The sequence below is a fragment of the Dryas octopetala genome, chromosome 1, assembly GCF_963921425.1.
Source record: "Dryas octopetala chromosome 1, drDryOcto1.1, whole genome shotgun sequence".
Lineage (NCBI taxonomy): Eukaryota > Viridiplantae > Streptophyta > Magnoliopsida > Rosales > Rosaceae > Dryas > Dryas octopetala.
Genome location: NC_141366.1, coordinates 16,818,684 through 16,832,120, shown reverse-complemented (window position 1 = coordinate 16,832,120; position 13,437 = coordinate 16,818,684). Strand labels below are relative to the sequence as shown.

The following is a 13,437-nucleotide window of genomic DNA, read 5'->3' as shown; positions in this document are numbered from 1 at the left end:
AATTCGTACCGCACTATGTTTAAATGAGATATACATGAACAAAAAGAGCCTCATTATTACATATTTAATAAAGATAAATCATATATTCTATAAATTGTATGAAATTTCATAATTTGTGTCATAATTGACCCATCATATATATGCACTTATTGTACTTCTCTAAACAACTTTATGTGAGGAACGTTACAATTTTGGAATTTCACATTAACTAATTTAATTCATCCCTAATTTACTTGGCACATGATGAACATCTTTCGTATATACTAAGTTTAGTTTTAATTTCTCATGCTTTTTTTAATCAAACTTTAATTTCTCATGCTTAACTGATCACGTATAAAGCACTGACCATAAACATATGATCAATTGAAATATTTTATTAATGTTTAATTTAATGATTATATAAGATCATATTTTTGAACAATTATTAATGGTCTTAATATTTAACTACGTATTTAATGTGGATCATCTATCTCTTTGTCTTAAAAATCCTTGTCACTTTCATCAAAGCCGTCTAGGATTCTAGGGTTTAATAGTAAAACTCAAAACTACCTTATAACCTTAGATTACAAATAAACAACTTAGATTAAACCCCAACAAATGATCATGGTTTGCAATTTTGCATGCTAGGGAGTAGGGACATTAATATCAAGAACAGGACGTGCCATATGTTTATTTGTCAGAACTTTTTCATATAGTAGTTATAGAATATTTGGAATTTAAGAAGCAAATTAATTACGGACTTGAATTCTAAACCAACATATATAAGTTGTTGAACTTATTGATTAAGAGACAACATTTAGTAGTTGATGATCATGCATCTAGATTTGTATAATTTGTTGGTAAATTCAGAATATATCCTGGTAATTGTGACATGCATGCATATAATTATATATGCATGACAATGGTAGATATGATTGAAAAAGGAGGCAATTAAGGAATGAAAAAAGAGAGAATATATTGCCGACCTAGAATTTATATGCATATGGTATTTAATTTATCTGATAGAACCATGAGCCGCGTGTTCTACTTGTAAGCATAGACTCTCAATCCTCTTACTATCTTCACAGTACAAAAGTAGTGATGATGATTGATTGATACGAGCACATTCAATTCCTACCTTATAAATATATCGAAGGAAAATGAAGGCTACCTCCAACTCCAAAGCCTCCAACTTATATATATTAATATAGGTAGCTCTCTCTCTCTCTCTCTCTCTCTCTCTCTCTCTCTCTCTCTCTCTCTCTCTCTCTCTTTCTCACATAGCCAACGTCCTCAGATCTTCTCCATCCTATAAATGTAAGAATTAGTGTAGCACATTATATATAATTTAGTTTTTTTTTTTTTTTTTTTTAAGTTTGGAAGAAGGGGGATCGAAATTGAGTGCATTGTGAGTAATTCTACAACCCTTCCAACTAGACACCCAACAACTGCATATATATAATTTAGTTTTAATGCTATAGTTTAATTTATTAAATTTGTGTCTATGTTGCTTAATTTGAACTGCTTAATTATCTTCTTACTTAATTTACAAGTTGTTTTACACTTTTACATGCATCGAAATTAATTTGTGGTTTCTTATTTATTTAATTAAGGTTGGATATATATTCTTTCAGTTTCACTCACTGTTCTAGCTAAGCTAGCTAGTCCTCTATCTATCTGTCTATATAGCTTTTGCTTTCCATGAAATTATTAATATATATGACAGTATGACTATATGTATTCAACTTGGATAAACATTTAATCCATTTAAAGTGGACACATCAACATCTCCCCTAGTCTCTATCTGTCTAATTGCAAGTAGTTAAACATTTTCCTTTTAGCCTTAATTTTTTAACTCTGTCACTCCCTTTCATCAGAAAGTGATCTTTTCGATGACTTTTCAGCTTTACCTTCTTTTTTTTTGGACTGATTTCAGCTTTACCTTACAATATGCATCATGTCCATCAATTACAGATATTTATTAATTAGCTGCAAACTTTGATTAGTATAATATAATATGCTTTAGTTTTCCTTGCGTAATTAATTTTCCTTAATTTTTCTGCAGGAACCGATCGAATATTCGTACATATATATAAGAATATTGCTGGAATACGCCTGATATATATATATGTTAGTGAAGATTTCTAGAACAGGTAAAGTATAAGAAAGTCCTACACATACAAATTAATTACATTGAAGGTTTAATTAGATTGGATAATTACGTGATAGTCTTGCTGATATATGGTCTTGAAATACTAGTAGTCGTGTATCTGGTTTTTTCAGTACTTCTCACTCTCTTGTTTTGTCAGCCTTTATACATCTCCTCATTGATCAACACTAACATTCTTTAGTTCTTACCAAGTTTCGCTAATCCCTAACAGTTTCCATATAAAGTGTTCTTTAATTGTTTTATTGTTTTGAGCTTGATTAGAACTAGATAGGCATATATATACCAGACCCTCTATGTAGGGATTTGGCTCTCAATTAAATATAAAAATATATTCTTAGCTAGCTAGTATGGCCCAAGGAATGTGGTAGGTACTGAATTTATAAATAATTTTTAATTTCTAGCCAGAAGATACCATTTACCTGACAATATGTTATTTAATAAAATTAAAGGAAAATATTAATTTCTAAAATTTGCCCAATACTCTTATATATCCATCAATGCATGTGAGTTATACTGTACTTGGATCGTTTCAGAATAGTATAGATCTCATCTCTTGTAAAAAGTTGGAAGAAAAAATAAAAAATAAACGAGGTTCACATGCATTAAAAAGTAAATAAGAATTATAAGATCCAATATATATATATATAATAGTAGATATGAAGTTGCAGTGGAAAACCTGAAACCAACAGGGAGTGAGTGAAATGTCTCTTTACTAGCTAGCAAAGAAAATGTCTCCATAACATATATGATATATGTTGGGTTATATATTTATATTTAATTGCAAAATAATAAATGCTTGGATAGTCGGTGGTCATCAGATTAGTAGGACCACAGTCTTGTTTCCTTCTACTTGGAATAAGCACCTTATTTGTTTGTTTTTTTTATAACAAATTTTATTTTTGTTTGTTTTTCGATTAGGTGCGTATTATAATTTGAACAAATTAGTAAAACCATATTAATATGTCACGTAATATTACAATTACATAAAAAATATACTTTAATAAGATTAGTTTAGACCACACAAACTACAAATGATTATTATTATATAACATTTGGGGTGATATATACATGGACAATTTTGTTCAACTAATTTGTAAAGATGGATCGTATATTTAGTTAATTGTCAACCTATAATTAATAAAGCAAATTTAGAGTCTAACAAAACAAAAGAATATTTCTAATATATATATGTATACACACATGTAGCAATGCTAGCTATATAGACGACATACATTGGAGCTTTGCACTAATGCATTACTAATAGAGTATATAGATCCTATTTAATTTATATAAGTAGGTCACACTTCTTTAATAATGAATGCGGTCTAAATTAATAGTTAACTTATTGGTATATGTTGGAATCCGTGATTGATGTTCTTTACACATCAAGGAGGAGAATACATATGTCCTATAAAATTAAGAAGAAGCATTGAGATGAACCCAAAAAGGGGTTTGAGAATTACCGACATGGAAAAGTAGAAATTAAGAAATGAAATAGATAACTTCCATGCATGTGTAATATTGTCTATATAGCAAAAAGACATGGACTCAACCTTATGTCTAAGAGTCCAAAACTTGGAAAAGGAAACGCCATAACGTTTTCATCGACGAAGGGACCATAATTAAGAAACAATAGAACGCGTCTTGTGTCAATCCCTTTTCTCATTGTCCCCATCCCCTAGTTGAAAACCCAATTGCTATATAATCCCTCTCTCTCTCTAACTCGATCTATCATGTCTTTCAAGGAGGAGGGCTGGGTAGGCATGATGGACTCGGACCCACCCTTCCACAAGGCCTACAAGACCCTTTTCGACAAAACCGTCGAAAAAGGCAGCAACAACAATAACAACAGCAATAGCAATTGTTGTTGCAACATTAGCAATAGCGACAACGACAACGACGACAACAATTTTATAGTGGAGGAATGTGAGCTGCCGCTGATTGACCTGCGGCGGCTGGAGCTGGGAGAGGCGGAGAGGGAGGCGTGCGAGGCGGAGATAGCTAGGGCATCGCGGGAGTGGGGTTTCTTTCAGGTGGTGAACCACGGGATATTGCGGGAGCTTTTGCAGCAGATGAAGAGCGAGCAAGAGAAGCTGTTCAAGCAATCGTTTGATAAGAAGAAGCAGGAGAACAAGAACTTGAAATTTTCAGCCGGGACTTACCGTTGGGGGACTCCCTCGGCCACATGCCTCAGGCAGGTTTCGTGGTCCGAAGCTTTTCACATTCCCCTCAACGATATTTTGGCCAAATCGTCAGCTGCCGGTGATCTCGATTATAATCTCAGGTAATTTCATTAATTACAGAATTAATTAACTTTATATGTGCATAGTAATTAATATAATTAGTTTCTTTGATTTTACTTGTTACATCCTCAGAATTACCGTATATATAAAACCATAGGAATCATCGATTGAAATTAAAATACAAGTATCATACAGTACTAGCTAGCTATCTAATTCACCATGTAATTAATGCCCTTAATCTCATTTCTTTTTTTAGATCCTCTATAATATGGTCTCCACTCTCCGCGCGTGCACCTGTTTCATATTAATTCATTAATGAGTATTTTGTCTGTTAACTTTAGTTTCCAATATTAATTCACTATTTTGCCAGTGAGTGTCATGGAAATTCAATTGGAAAGCTGGTGATGAAACCGACTGCTCACTAGCTATGGGTCAGTTTGCTGCTTGAATTCACATGCAGTACGTGGTTTATATAGGAACCACAAACTCGATCAGTTGTAGATCGATCTTGTGATTCACTACTTTCCAATTAATGTTCCAGTAGAGCCTAGTTATGTCCTCTGTGCAATTACTGTATCTTAATTATTTGCTCTAGACTAATCTACCCAGAACATGCATGCATGTACATGGTTATCAGAGTACTGTACGTGCCTGCAGAATTGCTTACCTGTCATGGACAAGTTACAGATAGCTTTCCATGTACATCACATATAGCTTTGCTTAGCTTTCCTTGCTGCACAATGCAAATTAATTCACACTAATTAATAATTAATACCCGCTACTATCAAATAAAGTTGCATGTGACATCAAACCCTTGGTACGTCATTTCATGCATGGCCTTTCTCTGATCTCATATATTGTCTTTTCACTGTATAAGATGAGTTTCACATGCCGTAGTACAAAAAATATGTTACATCAGTACTATTACTCTAGCTTATGATGTTACTCATTATATTAAGTCTGTCATGTGACACTAATGGAGAAATTTTTATATGTGATCAAAACCTGCACTACATGGTATGCTAATATTATATTACTATACTGATTTACTTAAATTATAATACATATATAATTATTAATATTTAAAAATTATACATGTGTTATAATTTAATTGAATTGATAATATATACCACGTCAACATGTTAGGTAAATGTTATAGTCACACAAAAAAATTTTCGCGTTGATAATTTGTGTTTTAAGTCAGTTTTCCTCTGATTAATTTGTATGTATATGCATCCAGCTCAACAATGGAACAGTTTGCCACAACAATTTCCAGTTTGGCGCTGAAGTTAGCTGAAATTTTGGCTGAGAAATTGGGTCACAAATCCACATTTTTCGAAGAAAATTGCTTGCCCAACACTTGCTATCTTCGAATGAACCGATATCCACCATGTCCCATCCCTTCCGAGGTGTTTGGGTTGATGCCACACACTGACAGTGACTTCCTCACAATATTGCATCAAGACCAGGTTGGAGGGTTGCAATTGGTCAAGGATGATAGATGGATCGCCGTCAAACCTAATCCAGATGCTCTAATCATTAACATCGGAGATCTATTTCAGGTGAATTTTAATCCATACTTAGCATATATGTTATACTGTTGTGGACAATATATTAATCTGATCAGTCCCATTAATAGTCCAAAACTTTAAATTTACGGTTTTCATGACAGGTCTTCAGGGTACCCTCAAATATTTAATTATGATGCTATTATGAGGATCTTTGTGAATACTGGCTAAAAAATAAAATAAAATAAAATCACTATGAATATAAAGGGTCAAGATCATCTCCATTAATTTTTATAGTTCGTCTATCCTCTAAAATTTCTGAACCGGCTCTATTAATTTGATAATATAATATTTTAATTTATAGTTATATTCAAATTCCTAAAATCTTAGGACTGGCAAAGTTGGTTTGATAATATATATAACATATCAAACTATTCCAAAAGAGAAGCATATCTTATATAATTTTTTATATAATACAAGCCACTTGTGTACGTTAGCTAGTTTCTCATTACTTTTCTTTTTGTTTGTGTAGGCATGGAGCAACAATGTGTATAAGAGTGTTCAACATCGAGTTGTGACGAATTTGGAAGTGGAACGATTCTCTACTGCATATTTCTTCTGTCCTTCGTATGAAACAGTGATACACAGTTGCTGTGAGCCTTCGGTCTACAGAGAATTCAGCTTTGGGGAATATCGAAAGCAAGTCCAAGAGGATGTCAAAAAATTAGGTTCTAAAATAGGCCTTGCTAGGTTTCTTGCATAATTATCAACTAGCGAGTTAATTAATTAAGCCACTACACATGAATTTTGCTAGTTCATCATTAGGCTATAATATATATATATGTGGGAAAAGTGATATAAAATTAAATGATATATGTATAATTAAGCTTAGTTCTAGATATATTAGAAAATGAAAAAGGTGGTATAGCAGTTTTCAGCATATATGTAATCGAGTACTGCAGTATATCTCTTTTTTAGATGGGGACTCCAATATAATTAAGAGGCTAGCTGTCCGAATGTTGATAATGTTGCGTACGTACTGAAGTATGTAAAAGTTTTGTTTTCTCATTTTATTGTTTTTCAATGTAATTCATCACCCTTTTGCACAAATGTAATATGTACGTTTAAATGATACCACCAGGCACCAGTACAACGGGCATCGAACTGCCCACTGCCGAACTTTGAGGGCTCGCTCCTTCGCGTATGTTAAATCGGGATCGAAAGCAACAAGAACTGTAGTAGATGGATGTATTGTCAGTACTAGGCGCTTCTTCTTCAAATCTCTTTTCAGCTTCTGCCTAAAGAAAATGGTCAGATCAATCATAGTTAAAAGAGAAGTTTCACACTTAAGGAAAACCTCTGAAATTATTTTAATAGAGAGTGCTAGAGTGCCCTAATATTTGGTGCCCTAATGACATGACATTGTTACATAATTTTTGCAGAGACAATTTTAACCTCTCTTAAAATTTTGCAAAAACAATTAAAAAAGATTTATCCCTAAGTTTAAGGATGGATTCTATTTGAAGCAAATAGCTTCCCGAACTTATCTAGCCTTTTCAATTGCATCCAACCAAATTAAGATCCAATGGCTACAAATTATTTTTATTTATTATAATATATTAACAATGACATTTTGTATTGAGTTTCTTTTAGTGCTTTCTTCATCTCCTTCCCTGCAAATTAAAATCAAATCTACTGCAAACTAAACCACTCATGGAGGTTTAGATTAAAAAAAAAAAAAAAGAGCCACTCATAGAGGGCTTAACAACTTTGACTTGAAATTTCAAAAAATTAAAACTTTAAAAGTTTAAAACTTGGGATCTCATTCAAATCCCAAATTTGGCAGAAAAAAAAATAAAAACCCATTGCTCAATCTGAACAATTGTGTTTCGATATATATCCTAGTTTCCATTGGGTCATTGAACTATACAAACTTGAATTACTTCTAGTGCGTACGTATAACATTGATTCTGCTAATCAAATATATATTTTTTACTTTTACTTGTTGATTCATTTGAGTTGAGTTGCAAAGATATGAAAGAAGAAAAAAAACATTCATTGATCAAGAATCCATTGTTGGACATAACTGGAGAGTTATGCTTGTAGAAAGAAATAACTTTGAATTATGGAGAAGATGCAATCATGCAATACAGATTTGTTATTACTAAAGTAATAATTTTAACAATTAGATTTTGGTTGGGTAATATAGTCTTTTAACAATAATTATATTAATATGATGTGACATATAAATAGTGATGTGGCAAAATTATTTTACCACATCAGATTAGAGCACATAGATCTTATGCCCTAATAGGACACAAAATCATTTCCCTATTTCAATATTGGCCCTTGGACATATAATAATTCGCGGTACATTCATTTTAGGTTAGTCTAAGTGATGAAAGTGAGTGAGAGTAATGAGTTATAATAATAATTTGTTTAAGTTCGATTTCCTTTAATATAATCAAAATAATTAATATCTATAACACATTCTCTTACCCAACACGGTATGCATTGTGTTGAGCCACAATGGCTCCTCCTCGATGCAAACGGTAAATTCGAAACATGCAAGAAAGTGCAAACTTAGCTATAAAACGCACAACTATATTACAACTCCACTTCTACCATCCACGTACAAGAGATAGACTGAAATTGCCATAAGAGCTTAAACATCCTTGACAAACGCACCATCTGCCGATCGATATGCCATTGATAAGATCAAGCGATGTGACCATTTGATATAGGCCCCGTTTGGGATTGCAGTGGAAGACCCAAAAGCTGCTGTGAATGACAATTCTCAATCACCTACATCAGTTTTGGTGTTTGGTAAAAAAATTAAAAACTGCTTTTTCCCACAATTCTCAACTCCCCACAACAAAAACAGAAAGCAGGTTTTTAGGTGTTTTTGAAAGCTGCAGTGAATCACAGCAACAATGAATATTTTATTTTACCCATAATATCCTCATTGATTTCTATATTTTTAATTTGTTTATTTTAAATTAAAAAATATGTCCATTGTTAGTTATATTTTATATTGTGATAAATAATTATGATATTTTATTTACACGATTAAAATTATAATATACCTAAAAAAATAATAGACATACTTATTTAATAATGTTGTTCTTAGAAAAATTAATGCTAATAAAAATTTGTAGCTAAAAATTTTAAAAACAAGTAAAACACATGTTATTTTTACCAAATAAATAAGTGAAAGACACTTTTAGCATCATGTCTATTTTAGTAATTATTCACAGTCACAACACTTTTACATTAACATTTACCAAACACTTTGATACTGTTTTTTGCACTCACATCACTTCTGAAAACATACTTTACCAAACACTCAGCTGCTTTACTTTACAGCTGATTTTACTTCACAGTTGTTTTACCTCACAACTATTTTTTCACACAGCAATACCAAACTGACCCATAGTATAAGTACGTGTATAATAAACTTCCCTTAATTACTAGGCATCTGATGTATGTCATTTAGAGAGTTTTAGCCTTATTTTGATCTTTAGAAATCTAACCCTAGAATAATTTAATTCTAGGGTTAGATTTAATTCATTTTAACATGTATTGGTTAAATAGGGTTTAATAATTTTTCAACAAGAGTTCGGGCATACTACTCAAGAATAATATTTCTAAAAATCTAAAACATTGATATAAGTCTATAATGGAACCGAAATGACCAGTTTTTAAAATTTCCAAGAAGAAATTTTGTTTCAAATAAAATGGCCTAAACTTAAAAGAAGAAAAAAAAAGTTGGGGTCAAATATAGTCAACTCTTATACAGCGACATGTCGTTTACCCATTTTCATAAAAGTGAGTGAGATGATTATGCACATCCGACGGCTATAACATTTCTCGAAACCAGATCTGTTGACCACCTTTTTTTTATTTATTTTTTATTTTTTATAATGGGTGTGCGTGTTAATTTTGGGTTTCGCCACACTCAAAGGCAGAGAGTCGTCAAACTCTCTGAAAACCACCATTTCAGAGAAAATCTCCAGCTCAGCTCCATTGCTACCATCATACCATGGCGCCACCGGCAGCGATTCGGTGGCTCGCGGTCGTTTCAGCTCTCATGCTGTGTCTTCTCGTCTCTACGTCGACGGCCATCTACTGCGAAGAGGACGACTGCTACGATCTCCTAGGGTCAGCTCAGCTCATTTCCCCTGTGCTTCCCAATTACCCCTCTCTTGAACCCATATTTACTTAACGTGTGACCTTGTTTTGTAGGGTTACGCAGAGCTCTAACGCTACGGAGATCAAGAAAGCTTACTATAAGCTCTCCTTGAAACAGTGAGTCTGCTGCACTCTTTTACTTTTCTCAATTACTCTGAAATTTTGTATTGAATTAAGCTTTTAATTACATTTTTTTTTTTTTTCATATGTTGGTGTTGAATTCTCAGTCACCCGGATAAAAACCCGGATCCGGAATCGAAAAAGCTGTTTGTTAAAATTGCCAATGCTTATGAGGTACTTGGGATTATGTAATTTTGTAGAAAATGATGCCCAATTTTTGAAATTTGATACGAAGCTACTTGCTCTTTTGGTCTTTTACTTGTTGCCATGTGCTATTGGTAATGGAGTTCATTGCTGCATTGCAGATTCTGAAGGATGACGCCACACGGGCGCAGTATGATTATGCAATTGAACATCCGGAGGAGGTAAAATATTGAAACTAGTTAGTCAGCATTGAATTAATGGCTCAAAGTGTATTTGAAAGTTTGCTATCGATTTTCTTAGCTAGGTAGAGTTATGAATTGGGACTCTGCTTTGGACCCCTTGGTTATTGCTGTTTCTTTGATCTTTGTTATATTGGTTACATAACATTTTCTTGTATGTGTAACATGTATTTGGGTTGGGCTGCACCCCGCCTTTTTCACACTTTCTAATAAATTCTATATTTCTTTTGCCTGTAAACCTGTTCGTTCTGAGCACAATATCATTAGGCCCATTTTCTGTTTCTAAGTTTAGTGGAACATTTTGTGGTAGTTATCTTTGGTTATAGTTATATTCTGTCTGATTCATAGACATTGTTGTCTACAAATCTTGGTCTAGATCAATAAGATGTTGCATCTTTTGCCTCCTGCCTCTCTCTCTCTCTCTCTCTCTCACACACACACACACACACACACACACACACACACATGTTCATTGACTCATACATGCAGAAAACAAGAATATTCTTGCTAGTGATTATTCCATGTTTTTCATTTTGGTGGGTAATTTTGGTTTTTCAGTAATTTAAATTTCATATTCTTGGAGATCAGGTATTTATGAAAGTAATAAGTCTGACTTTTTTATTTTACTTGTTAGGTATTTTACAATACAGCTCGTTACTATCAAGCATATTACGGTCACAAGACGGTGAGAGAGTCCTCATTTTTTAATCATAACTTAATATTCTGCCTGGTTCAGAACAAAATAAGTTGATAGATGAAGCTCCAATTTCATGTACTTGTTTCTAAACCTGTTTATATGCTCACCCTCTAGGATCCTCGTGCTGTCCTGGTCGGCCTTCTTTTGATTCTTTCAGCATTTCAGTATCTAAATCAGTGGACAACGTATAATCAGGTACCGTGATAGATCAATATAATTTTTACATGGCATTATAAGAGTCTCAATGCGGTAATGTTTGATTTGCTGGTTATCATTATGTATGGATCGCTTAGAAAACTTGCACAACATTCCTTTGATACACATGTCCTGATAGCTAATGTCACCCACAAGTCCTGCTAGAGTCTATTCTTGTATTTTTAGAATATACTATTGGAAATTGCAATGGCCAAGTTTTGTAGTATGATAAGGACATGTGTTTACTCTGGTGGATTCTGACGGGTCTTTCTAATGCATATCATTCGTTTTATGACTCTGAAGGCTGTAAAAGGTTCTGAGAGGGTTTTCCTTTGACATTTTTTATGCTTCATGTCATTGTAGGCTGTAGCCATGGTCAAGAAGACACCTGCTTACAAAAATAGACTACGGGCATTGGAACTTGAGCGTAGTGGTGGGACTACAAATAAGAAGAAGAGTAACAAGCAGATGAACAAGTATGAACTTAGTCTTCTTCAAGAGAAATAACAAAATGCATGGTTGTGAAAAGTTGGTCACGTTCCCATTAATATGGTCTTTTGAACATACTGTACTTTAACTCTTATTTTTTCCTTTTAGGATTAATCAATTGTATAGGGCATTGCATTTTATGATTTTGAAATCGTCATTAAAAGAAGGTGGACATTGATTTTTTTCATAGGAAAGTGGACGAAGATCTCAGCAAAGAACTCGATTTGCAGATCAAGGGAGCTGAGCAACCCTCCATGTGGGATCTTCTTGGTGTCCGTTTCGTACTCCTCCCCTACACTATTGGCAAGGTTAGAGTTCTCATCTCATTCAAGAAATGCTGAAATTAAAATAAGCAGTATTACCCAATAATGGCCATGGCTGTAGCTTTTGTTTAATTGTTACAAGGATTACCAATTAGTCTTTTTTCGATCCAGCTATTATTATGGTGTGGCTGTTGGTTCTGGAGATACAAGGTGAAACAAGCTCCATACACGTGGGATGATGCCTCCTACCTGACACAGAGATCCCTCAGTGCACCTCTTGATGCATGGAGAAATATAGGTAAATAAACTTTAGTTTTCATGATATTTTCTTATAATGGCAACATAAATTTGGTCAGGGTTAGGCAGGGATTGTTTCATGGATTTAATGGATAAATAATTCATGCTACTCTGTGCTGGGCAGAGGGTCATTTCCTTGAGATCTCATTAGACCACCACCCATTGGGGGATTGGCATATTAGAAATTTCCTTGTTTCATCATTTGTTTGTTTTAACCATTTACTATGAACTTAATCAAATCCCTTCAAGGGTTTGAGTTGTGAGTTCCAGACTCTACATACTCTACTACACTTTTAGATTCTCGAGGTTCTTCATTATTTATTGTTTTCTAAACTAATTATTGGTTTGTTTTTCAGATGACTTGACAAAGGAAGATCTTATTAATAAACGTTTATGGGAGAAATCAAACTTGGAGAGCTACCTTGCAGAGATGCGAAAAGAATCCAAGCGCAGAAGATAGCAAATTTTGGTTCCTTTGCTACCTTATGCTCTCGAAACACTGACGAGACACTTTTTGGTAAATTAAATCAGGACATGAGGTGTCGACTTATACTTTTGAAATAGCTGAGTGGTGGAGTTGGTTTATTCAGAGAAGGCAGAGTAGTAGGATTTTAGTTGCAAACCGTAATATTACCAGATTGTATCCTAACCTTCCTATAGGAAAAGTTATGAGGCGAGGCTTATTCATTATATGGATTAATTGGTTTTTGTAAAAGTTGGTGTTTTCCACTTAGCAAAACAAAAAAAAAAACAAAAAACATATTGGAATTCTTCAATCCATGTTCTTCCTGTAGCATTTCCGATTTGCTCGGATTTAGTAGTACTAAAGGCGCTAATTGGCAAATTCCTTTCATCCTACCTAATACTATCCATCCAAATTTTTTCTTCAAAATTTTTAGTTG

General features: G+C 33.5%; 2 protein-coding genes across 3 annotated transcripts; both read left to right on the top strand.

The window, feature by feature from the left end:
- Positions 1-2,072: 2,072 nt before the first annotated feature.
- Positions 2,073-6,925, top strand: GA2OX8 (gibberellin 2-oxidase 8). 2 transcript variants are annotated; one of them, XM_086228695.1, is made up of 4 exons: positions 2,073-2,132; positions 3,895-4,433; positions 5,633-5,954; positions 6,433-6,925. In XM_086228695.1, exons 2-4 carry the CDS (start codon positions 3,913-3,915, stop codon positions 6,661-6,663), a joined length of 1,074 nt encoding a protein of 357 aa, XP_086084821.1. In that variant the 5' UTR covers positions 2,073-2,132; positions 3,895-3,912; the 3' UTR covers positions 6,664-6,925. The 2 variants fall into 2 exon arrangements, with proteins under 2 accessions (XP_086084821.1, XP_086084822.1); XM_086228696.1 differs by having other exon boundaries at positions 2,098-2,132; positions 3,898-4,433.
- A 2,933-nt stretch (positions 6,926-9,858) lies between these two features.
- LOC147298604 (Chaperone DnaJ-domain superfamily protein) lies at positions 9,859-13,388 on the top strand. The gene is made up of 10 exons (XM_086228008.1): positions 9,859-10,061; positions 10,146-10,208; positions 10,319-10,385; positions 10,517-10,576; positions 11,229-11,279; positions 11,406-11,486; positions 11,850-11,962; positions 12,166-12,283; positions 12,410-12,536; positions 12,892-13,388. The coding sequence occupies exons 1-10, from the start codon at positions 9,943-9,945 to the stop codon at positions 12,993-12,995; spliced, it is 903 nt and encodes a 300-aa protein (XP_086084134.1). The 5' UTR covers positions 9,859-9,942; the 3' UTR covers positions 12,996-13,388.
- Positions 13,389-13,437: the final 49 nt, after the last annotated feature.